This window comes from Haplochromis burtoni, unplaced genomic scaffold, assembly GCF_018398535.1.
Source record: "Haplochromis burtoni strain Fernald_Lab_line unplaced genomic scaffold, NCSU_Asbu1 Contig_421, whole genome shotgun sequence".
Taxonomy (NCBI): Eukaryota; Metazoa; Chordata; class Actinopteri; order Cichliformes; family Cichlidae; genus Haplochromis; species Haplochromis burtoni.
The window spans coordinates 43,727-55,029 of NW_024582782.1; the positions used below are offsets into that span (position 1 = coordinate 43,727).

The window sequence follows — 11,303 nt, forward strand, 5'->3', positions numbered from 1 at the left end:
AACTCACAAAGCATCATAAGCATCATCACCATTTTTCTGTGAACATGTAATTGAGCTGACGGTCCATTTTTCCCCCTGGCTGCCTCTCCTGGACGTCTAAGGTCTCTGTCTCTGGGCCTTTACCCTGGACTCTTACCATAAACTGAACACTGACAGATGGGAGCTAAAGTGTGGGTGGCTTTGAATGAAACCCTGGTGTGGAATGAGCGGAAAGAGAGTAAAAGAGGCAAGGATGAAGGTCCCTGAAAAAGTCCTTGAAAATTTAAGAATTTCTCCAAGATGTGAAATATCCCGTGTTAAATGTGCAGCAGTGAGATGGCTGGAAAAAAAAGAGAGGTTGTTATTTATTTCACTTCAACACCAAGATATCAGATTAGATTGACAGCACCTTGGTAACATTACATCACACTGTGATTCAAATGCTGATGACGGCTGAGTCATAGAAAACAGAAGACCGCAGACAAAAGCGCAAATATGGAAATCCATCTATCCTTTGTAAATATCAACACTTCACCGAGTTCTTTTGATTCCTCAGAGGCATCCGATGGAAGACAAAACACTGCTCAGCAGACCATTTAACACTTTATTACTTCTAGAAGGGACATGCGTCCTTCATGACACGTTGCCGCGGATCTCAAAATGGTGGTGTGGCCCTAACAGTTTTATTACAGAAGCTCATTCTAGTCTAAACAACAGTGTCTCAGTAACTTTCCACTAGAGATGGTCCGCTCTTATCTACATTTTCCCAAGCAAGCGTGAGCGACAGTCTACAGCTTTCTACTCCCTAAGGACACATGGTCTCATGCCTTTATTTTTCAGGGCTGTGTCCACTTAATACTACACTATATAACTTTATAACACTTATTAATAAAAAAAGCATAGCATTACTGAGGCACTGTAAATTATTTAATCCCAACAACTTCCATTTTCTTAAATGTGTCACAGGGCGAGAGGTAACATACAACCTAGAGATATCCAGGTTGTATATTATGAAAACCTTATATATATAAAAAAAAAAATCAATAAATAAAATAGTTCCATCTGTGTACAATTGATCTTATTAAGAAAGTGGTTGAGAAATTATTTACCAACAAATAAAAGTGAAAAGATACAGCAACAGTACAGATCAATACATGAAAGTTTGACGTTTAAGATACAAGGTGTTATAAAGAATATCAAAATCTGGAATAATGCAAAAGTGTTGTGTTTAAAAATCTTCAACATCAACTATTTTTTCCACATCTTAAAATTACAATCTTTGGATTGGATAGAGGAAAAATGGGATGTTTTACACCCATGTGATGTCTCAGAGTTAATAAAGAATTCTTTTTGTTTATAGCAAATGAGACATTATCCCTATATTGTTTTTAGCACTATGATTCACACTTGGAATCCATCTATCCTTCCATTTTCTTATTTTCGTATCCCTAGCCTATCCCAAGTGTCACAGGGCGAGAGGTAATATACACCTAGAGATATCCAGGTTGTATATTATGAAAACCTTATATATAAAAAAATCAATAAATAAAATAGTTCCATCTGTGTAGTTCCACCTGCACGATTGTCTCTCTGACAGTCTTACATGCTGTTGAAATGTTTAACTGTCTCTTCTGCTTTAAGTGCAAAAGGATGCAATCAGAAACCAGAGCTATATATAGACTTCTATAGTGCAGCAGTCCTTTAAGATGAGCGTTTGAGCAATTGCCACGTTGGGAGGAAATTCTTTATTCTCCACCTGCCATCTAGTGGACTCTTTGGGAATCATAAATTGTGTTTATTTCAAACTAAACTATATTTGGCCTCTAGATGGCAACACATTGACTGGGTTGCATAGGGAATGCACTAATCTAAAGTACAACCAGTGTACAGAAGAGTATATGTTGTGCTTTAGATGCATGCAGAGATATCTGTAAAACTCTGGCTTTACTGTAAAAACACATGGCCTTTGTTGTTGAGTGAAAGTTTATATTTACTGTGGGCTTAGATATATTGTTTTAGTGTGGACACAGCTGTGTCCTCTGTCTGCCTTACTGAAGTAGTCTGGCGCTCAGCTATAACAATCTGTCTTGGCAAGACTAGAAAACACCACCCACACTCCAACAACTGCTCCATCAAGTCACACACTGAGTGCAGCACAGAGAACCATATTAAAATCAGTCTGCGAGGACCGGCTGAAATGGTAGTTATTTGTTCACAGCAGGAGTCACTTATTAGCTACATTTCCTCCCTGTTTTTCCTGTTTGTGAGCCCAGCAGCCTGTCTTTTCTTTTTGTTCTTCCAGTTTGTCTTTGCTTCCTTGGCCTCTGCTTGTTCCAGCCAACAGTAACCAGACAGAGTCTATGTTTAAATAAACAGGAAGGGTTTTCTGTCTGGGCTCAGTTTATGATGTGTGGACTTACAGGGAGTTCAAGTGGGTTACAAGGTCATTTCTGAGGTCATTTCAGCATGGAGGAAGGCTTTTAGAATGATAAATAAACCAAAACAACACTATTCAAAAGTATGAGCATATATGTAGTATGTCCAAAATGTCAAGCTACTGAAAGATATTTTTCTGCCATCTTGATTTAATTTGGCTTTTGCATGAGTACTTTCATGCTACTTCAGGGTGTGCGACTTTAAGATTCAGGTTATGTTATGACTGAAGATTTTCATTTCCAAAACAGGAAAGAATACAACCAGCTGTTCCCTGTAACAGGATTTTACTCATAGTGCCTGTGTTCCGTATGTGGAGGTGTTGACTTAGGTTTGTTTAAATTAGGAGAAAGTCTTTCCAAGAGAGAGGATGGAGGAGGGATGAGAAGACACAAACAAAGGAATGGAAGCTGCCTTCTGGAAAGCAGCTGCTGAACAGACTAGACAGAAAAACACACAACTGCACAGATCCTTCTTCTAAGCTTTTATTCTAAAGCGCCTTAAATATACAGTGCAATGGATTCTACTGAGCTGTATTTTGAGGTCTGTGTTAAACTACAGTATTTCAAACTCTACCAAAGCATACATCATCAGGCTAGTTGGGAAAGGAACTGCTCTTTTCCGTTCTCTTGTTTTAATAAGAAATCAGTACTGGACATATTGAGTCCTGCCTCTTCACAACTAAAAGATATCAATTCTCCCAGTTTTCAATGTACCAAAAGCTGTGGGTGGATATTGAAGAGTAAGTCATCGTTCCCTCTGCGAATCTCAAGTAGGAGTGGCTGGTCGCTCTGCAACACCTCATGGATGTCTTCAGTGGTCCTGACTGGCTTTGCATTCAACTTCACTATAACGTCACCTTCCCTAATCCCTCCTCTAAGACATGGAAAAGAAAAGAAGGGCAAGAGTCAACCGTTTACTACAAGCGTGCCAGAAAGAGAAAAAGAAGATTCAGACTTATAATGACATCATTGTCCATAAATCTGCAATCACTTTCTGGAAGTATGAAACAGGATGATATCATTTGAAATGTGTGTGTGTGTGTGTGTGTGTGTGTGTGTGTGTGTGTGTGTACTTTTAGCAGGTGTGTGTGAGCATACTTTTCTGCTGGAGTGTTAGGTATAACCTGCCGCACCAAAACTCCACTACTGATGTCGGGGAAGTCTGGGTTATGAAGTCGCAACTCTTCTACAAGACTGTGGCACATGTAGGACACAATATTAATGCTATTAACACATTTTTACATTATCATTTCAATTATGTAAAAAATTGAAATGATAATGAAACTAACATAAAACTAATTCCCTTTTTGGACATACTCAGACATGCAAACATTTGATTTTCTATGAAACAGCTCCTGCTGGCAAATCAAAGGTAAAGTTGTTTGGCTACAGAAAAAGTAGACAAGCAGCAATACCAGCTCCTGAAGCCAACTTATGTTTCCCACTGAATAACACAGAATTTGTCGGTTTGTTTGTTAAACGATTTATTCACAAAACAAATGTTGCTCTTAGTATTATTTGGGTATGCCACCTTTATCTGTAGTAGGAAGTGTATTAAAGAACATTAGTGCAAAATTTATTTTCTCCTTACAGTCTAATATGTGTGTGACTTTGTAACAACTTACGCTTTGGTGATGGTGACCATCCAGATGCCTAAAAAATGTCTCTTAACTAGGGACGCGTCTGAAAGCACAACAATATAACCATAATTTAAACACAGCCTCATGCAAAGGTTAAGTTGGGCTGACGGGGAAAGATGAGCTGAGGAGACAGTTAATAACTATTTTATTAAACACATATTAAAATATAAATGTAGCCATTAAAATTATAGTCCAAATCCTGAGGATTTCATTTGTTATTAAAGATCTATTCACTTTGAGTCTACACTCTTAACTGCATGTTTTGCCATATATGAAAATAGTTATAATATTTGCACAAAAACGTCTTGTCTCTCACCTGCATCAGACTGTGGTTTGTCCATTTTTCTTTTCTGCTGTCTCTTTTCTGTCACAACAAAAGCCAGTCAGAGTAGTAGGTAATGAAAATTAGAGACATATACTGGGGGAAAATAGTCATTTAAAGATATTAGATATTTTAGATAATAAGATGATAAACTTCACAAAAAAAAGTCACCATCTTTCTTGTGTTTAATCTGTGACTCTGAGAGAAAGCGGCTGATGCGGTCTGCCGGTATAGCGAAGGAAATTCCTGCTGTCACTTTAAGAGTGTTGATTCCAATCACCTCGCCATCCTGAAGGAAACACAAACACATGTTGAAAGACAAACACAACATGATGGCTGCCAAAAAGGACTTGATGCTGACATAAATATCAGCCAGTAAGGACTGAGAAAAATATGTCAAGATTTCCAGAAAAAAAAAACTGCATCAGTTGGTATGTAGAGCCGAGCATATGGCACAACTACAGTTGCTATGATATATTGATAAAAACACAATGCGTGCGCCCTTTTAAACGTGCACTCGTTTATGGCGTTATAAATGTGTCATTACACAGAACACTTTAAAGCATGTGACACATGATGTGTCACGATTGTGTCCCAGTGTTACTGCAGTCAATGAAAATAAACTGCACGTTTCTACTTTGAGCTTTTTTATAATTAATATTAGTAGAACTCCAGAATTGGAGTAACAGCTATAGCCGTTATAGCTAGAAAAAGCAGAAATAGTGGTATTATTTGGTGGCTGTAATATTTTAATCACTGGCCACAAGAAAATATGCTTGAACAAATCTGTAAATCAATTTTGAGCCATTTTGAGTTCATAGTTCATGGGACACAAGAGGGTTTATAAAACAAGCAAAGACTGTATCATATCGCAGGTTTTTGTGCTTTGGTTCTGCATTCTGGTTTCTTAGTATTTTTGAGTCTTAGTCATGTTTTATTTTTCTAATGGTTGAAGTTTCAATTTTTTTTTCCAACCATATATATTTAATATGTGTAATATACTGAATTATATTTATGATTAGAGCCGTTTCTATTTATTAGTGCTCTTTTGCTATATTTTTCAGCCTTGCAATACACTGTATTATTTCACTTAGTTTAGATAGTTACTCTTTTTGTTATTTTGGAGCAACGGTGACCACATAATTTTCTTAGGGATTAATAAAGTGTTTTGATTCTGATTTTGTGTTTGTTGAACATCTGGATTTCCTGTTTTCATTTCTTGTTCTCGTAGAGCGTGAGTTTTATTTTTTTATGATATCTTGTGTTTTGATATTAGCAAGAGTTTCCATGTGTGTTCGTTTGTTAATTGTTAGTGTTTTACTTTGAAGGTTTGCTTTCTTTCGTGTCTTGCGTCAGTTTTGCTTCCTGTGCTCCTCTCCCTACTGTTTTCATCAATAATAATTTTTCCGTAATTATAATCCTGTCGTCCCTTTTTACTGTTGATCTTTGGAATTTCCTGTGTGTGCTCCTCCACTTCCCTTTCATGCTGTCCAGTTTATTTTCTTTGGAATTAACCTGGTTCTTTGTTCTTCTTTCTAGATTCTTTGGGTTTTCGTGACTCTTAACTTTGTGCTTCTTGAACTGGTAAAGCTCACATTTTGTTTGCATTCTGTGCCTTGTTATGCACACATCTACAAAGCTATTTGTGACAGTTAATAGTTTCTTTAAATGTGCTGCAATACATACAACAAAATCAGGTATAATGTCTGTAGTGCATATCACACTTAAGCTCCCTCTGTGCTTTGGGGAATAATACGTTTGTGATATTCAGGCTCATATGACAATTTGGTGACTCATAACTGTTCAAATCAAATCAAATCAAATCACTTTTATTGTCACATTTTTTATGTTTATGTTTATGCTGCGTTAGTGAAAACTCCGTTCTTTGTTTGAGGCCAAACTGAAAACACTCCAAAATCAAATGGATCATCTACTGTACCTTAGAGAACACCACTTACCAAGTTAACAAGAGGTCCTCCCGAATTGCCGTACTTGACACAAGTATGGAAGATATAAAATAGAAACAAGCACAACAGTAATTCTTACACATATGGGAATATTAAAAGACAATTATGTAGTTCAATAATGCAATCAATGTGTATAGATGCAGATATTTAAAAATGTTTCACGTTAATAATAGCATCAGTTTGGATGTAGTCCATGTCTGAGTCCTTTATGCCCAGCTCTTTGCCATCTCTTTGTGCAGTGCTGACGATGCCGGTGGTGACAGTGTTCTGCAGGGCGAAAGGGCTGCCAATGGCAACCACAAACTCTCCTGGCCTCAGATCAGCCGAACTGCCCAGAGACAGCACGCGAAGTTTCTTCTGCTACAACAAGCACAAAAAAAAAACCACTCAAAAAATACCAGCACACAAGCGAAAACGCGAGTATGTCAGAGCAACACAGATGAAAAGAAGAAAAGACATTTAGAGGAAGAGGAATAGTTGAAAGCTTACAAAACTCTCCAGGTATTTCAGACAGGGGTGTGAGATTACACACATCAGCGCTCTGTCTGTGAATCACGGAGCTAGTGTTTATGAAAGTCTTATTAATGTCTAGCAGAAAACTGTCAGATGTTGACAAAGAAATGTGTCAGGATGTGGGCTGTGTGGTTTATGTGGGCTCATTTAAGATTTATGGATGTAAAAAAATCTAAAGATTCATGTGTTTATATTTGAAAAGGAGAAGAGGGTAGAGAAGCTTATGATGATAGCATGTCAGGGCTTGTGCCCTTACCTGTGGATTGACCTTGATTGTAGCAATGTCTGCCTTCCTGTCTATGTCTTTCACCACGGCTTCATATGCATCTCCGTCGTGGAGCTGAACACGCAGCTGTGGCCTGCCTGTCACCAAGGCAGCTGTGGTTACCACATGAGCGTTGGTCACAATCACACCTGAGTGGGACACGATGAACCCAGAGCCACTGGAGAGCCGCATGTGGCGACCTATCAGAGGATGCCTGGAAACAGAGGGCAAATGAAAAATTATTAAAGCGAACATGATTAATAATAATAACAATAATTAAAATGTGCTTTTTTTGCATATATTTCACATTCTGGTTGCCCTATATAGAAGTAATTTTGGCAGCTTGGAGAGTTTTATGCCTTAATGTGATGTGCTTTGGACTAAATTGTATGCTTAATTTTATGCATGATTTGAATTTTATTTGAATTTTAAGCTTAAATTTGAATGTAATTTTATGCTACTTATAATAGCAGGCAAACAGCACTTGATTGGGCCCAATATCCCTAAAAACAGCCTGTTGAGTAAACAGGTTGCACTCGTTTTTTCTTACTTGAGATCAAAGCAGACAAATCAAGCCATTATACTATAAAACAATATAAATAAACAATTTTTGTTATTTTTATACACATACACAATCCAAACCTTAAGAACAGCTCAATGTGGACGACAGCAGGGGCTATTTTCTCCACGACATCAGCAATGAAGTTGAACTTGTATCGAGGGCTGCTGAGACGAATCAGGGTACGACCTATACTGACAAGAAAACCCCACCAAAACATTAATACAGACAGCAATCAATCTATCTCTAGCTACAGTTAGGTCCATAAATATTTGGACAGAGTCAACTTTTGAAACAACTCACACTTTCAGCTTTAATTTAGTGGGTTGAACAAAAAAGATGCATAAAAATGTGAGAAACTAAAGCATTTTTGTAACACAATCCCGTCATCCCAGGGGACTTAAAAGTAATCGGACAAATTAAATTACTGAAAATAAAAAGTTAATTTCCCATACTTGGTTGAAAACCCTTTGCTAGCAATGACATTCTTTTTTGTGGCAACCTTAAAGCAACCCTACCTGCTCCTAAAGGCGAACAGGGTCCTTTGTGCGCTTGGCTGACCGCGGGTCTCCCCTTGAGTAGAGTTTTCCGACTGGCTGCTCTCATCTTACACACATTTCCATACGTTTTCCCGTCGCTCCCACACACTTCATGGTCCATCTTACACCGACAGACCCCTTTGGAGCCTCGCCGCTTCCCCGCAGCGAATAACTTGCACTCCAATCCATCCCCGCAGGGCAGGTCGTCTTTGCGGCCGCAGGGGTCTCCTTCACGCGGGGAACACACCAGGCAGCAGTTACATCTGTCCGGAACGTAGCCACCGGGACAGCTGGGGCTCGGGCACGAGCTCACATCGCACCGGGAGGTGCACTTATCAGAGCGAACGGCTTCGGTGATTTCGTGCGCAAAGAGAAACGCAGCCACAAATATAAAGAGCTGCATCATGTCAATAGTGCCAGAAAGCTTAAATAAATATGATATAGATATATATATATATATATATGCCCTCACAAAATCATATTAAATTACTACACTGAAAACATAGGGGTTGCTTCTTTAAGAACTAAAAAGTAATCTAAGTACAATCTCCCGTGGCTCTTCTGGCTTAAAAGGACTACAAGCCAAGCCGTCTGTGTCTGCATATTTTTACAGCCTTGTGACTTTACATCACTTTTGAGAACGACTAAACTCATCGCCTTGAAGTGCACTTCCGACGGTAGGCAACTAAAATAAAACAGATACTGCGCGCCATCTAGTGGAAACAAAAGCTCATAACAGACATAACTGCAGGGAAGCTTGTACAGGTCAGAAATTTACATACTCTCATCATGGGCATGAATGTCCTGGTAGTTTGGGCTTCTGATTCCTTTGAAACGGTCTTTATCTTTAAAAAACCAAGAACTGGGTGCACTTTTTTTTTTTTTTTAATTTTGCATTTTCTCCAGTTCTTTGAAAGTCACAAAGTGTAGATACAGGCTCAGATATAGACGTACATTTAAATATTTCAATAAGCAGTGCTGAAGGTTCTACATTATACTTTTACTTGACAAATGCAAGCCCTGTTAAATTTTCATTAGTGTTCATGATTGATTACTTGGTAGTTTCCTTTGCCAGTACTCACTGGATTGAGCAATACTTCGAACAACGGGAAAGCCCAAGAAATTCAGTGACAATTTAAGAAGCGGAATTGTAGATTTACACAACTTAGGAAGGTTTTTCAGGGCCATTATGAAAAAACTGCAGATTAAAAAACCATTAGTTCAAGTTACTGTATGAGTTAGTGAGACGTGTCACCGCATTGCCAGGATGTGGAAGAAGATCCAAACTGTCATCCTGGGATGAGAATAAACTGGTTAGGATGTTCTGGAACAGCCCAGGAACCATCAAGGTTAAAGCATGAACTGGAAACTGTTGAAACTCCAACATCACTGTCCACAGTAAAGCAAATTTTACATCCCCGTGGACTGAGAGACTGCCATCCCAGAAAAAAAGCCCCTGCTTCAAAATCGACACGTCATCACTGATATTTTCACTTTCCCACCACAGGCATGAGCCTAATGCCTTCTAGAGGAAAGTTTTATGTTCAGATGAAACAAAGATTGGGCTGTTTGGTCACTATGACAAGAGGCATGTTTGTAGGGGTAAAGGTGGGGCTTACAAACCTAACACACTGTACCAACCCTCAAACATGATGGTGGCAGCATCATGCTCTGGGGGGAATTCTTCAAATTCTTCAGCTTCACCTCAAATCAATACTTAGAGAAATGGAACTTGGACAGAGTTGAGTGTTCCAGCAGAAAAATAACCCTGAACAGACATCAAACTAGTTTTAGAATGGATAAAACAGGTGAACATCAAGCTTCTGTAATGGCCCTACCAAAGCTTCAACTTAAACCCAATTGAAAATGTATGGATTATGCTTAAACACCAAGTCTATTCCAGGAAACCGACCAAATATCCAGCCAAAATTATGTCAGAAGTTTGTTGATTGCAACCAAGAGCGACTTGCTAAGGAATATTTAACCAAATATTAGTGGGTTGTGTGTATATATTTGACCCAGTATGGATCAGATAAAAATAAAAATAAACTCAAACTTGACTTTTGAAGTCAGTAAAGGTGTATGCTGTACAATCATTCCACCATGGATAAAGAGCAGTTTAAAAAAGCCCCAAATTACCAGGACATTCATGCCCATGAAGAGTGTATGTAAACCTTTGACCACAGCTATATATACACAAGCAGAGTACAGAATCATACGTTTGGTTATTATAGTGTTTTAAAAGACCTGGTACTCTATTTTAGAAGACTGCCTATTTTTTTTGTGGTGACTTGAACCCATTAACCTGAGGTTATAAAGAAAACTTTCCACATGAGGGCACTGTTGTGCAAGGCTCCGTGTCACACTACTGCTAAGATGACGAGACATCCTGGTAGTATTGCAACAGCTCTTTTCACATTTTATTTCCTCTCCAGATGTGTGTCGCTTCTTAGCGAGAATGTGTGGTGACCTTATTCAGCTGTGCTTCACATCTACCACCACCTTGGTGTATATTGGTTTGAAAACCTCTGCTATACAAAGAACACACGCCACAATTTCAAGGCACACCTGTAGGAAATATTCTGTTTCTCCTTTGAATGACATCACTGACATTCTCGATTGGTCAGATGAACCCGGGCACCTTTTTGTTTTTTGCTTTACAAAAGGCCCCATTAGCTTGTAATCTTAAACCGCTCCCTTTGTCACTTTCACACTATTAAACATTTTCCATGGCTCTGGTTTAGATCTTGTACCTTTGCAATCGGCAAAGTTTCTCTCAGAAAACCTTTAATTGCTGATAACCTTTTTAATAATTTCTCAAGCTAAAAATTCACTGATTTCAATATTTCGCGTGTGAAGATCTGTTGTTTTTGTTTTCATCCTTATTACCTGGATATCTTTGGGCTTTAGCAGGTTGGGTGGGAATTACTGTTGACATCTTTAATCTTAAAGTCAATCAGGTGCATGAGAACTGTCATCCTGCAGATAGAGCTCTGCTGAACATACCTTTGTCACTGCTGAACTCCAGCTTGGTGCACTTCATTCTTTATGCCTTCAAATTAGCCTTTTCCTATAAACTAGAAC

The 11,303-nt window shown here is 38.5% G+C and overlaps 1 protein-coding gene across 2 annotated transcripts; it reads right to left on the reverse strand.

Moving 5' to 3' along the window:
• Positions 1-895: 895 nt before the first annotated feature.
• Positions 896-11,220, reverse strand: htra3b (HtrA serine peptidase 3b). Of its 2 annotated transcripts, none has more exons than XM_014340927.2 (10): positions 8,199-11,220; positions 7,764-7,869; positions 7,113-7,335; positions 6,506-6,700; positions 6,335-6,367; positions 4,548-4,665; positions 4,371-4,418; positions 4,040-4,097; positions 3,513-3,608; positions 896-3,288 (listed from the first exon to the last, which is right to left on the reverse strand). In XM_014340927.2, the coding sequence occupies exons 1-10, from the start codon at positions 8,623-8,625 to the stop codon at positions 3,120-3,122; spliced, it is 1,473 nt and encodes a 490-aa protein (XP_014196413.1). In that variant the 5' UTR covers positions 8,626-11,220; the 3' UTR covers positions 896-3,119. The 2 variants fall into 2 exon arrangements, with proteins under 2 accessions (XP_014196413.1, XP_014196412.1); XM_014340926.2 differs by having other exon boundaries at positions 6,506-6,703.
• Positions 11,221-11,303: the final 83 nt, after the last annotated feature.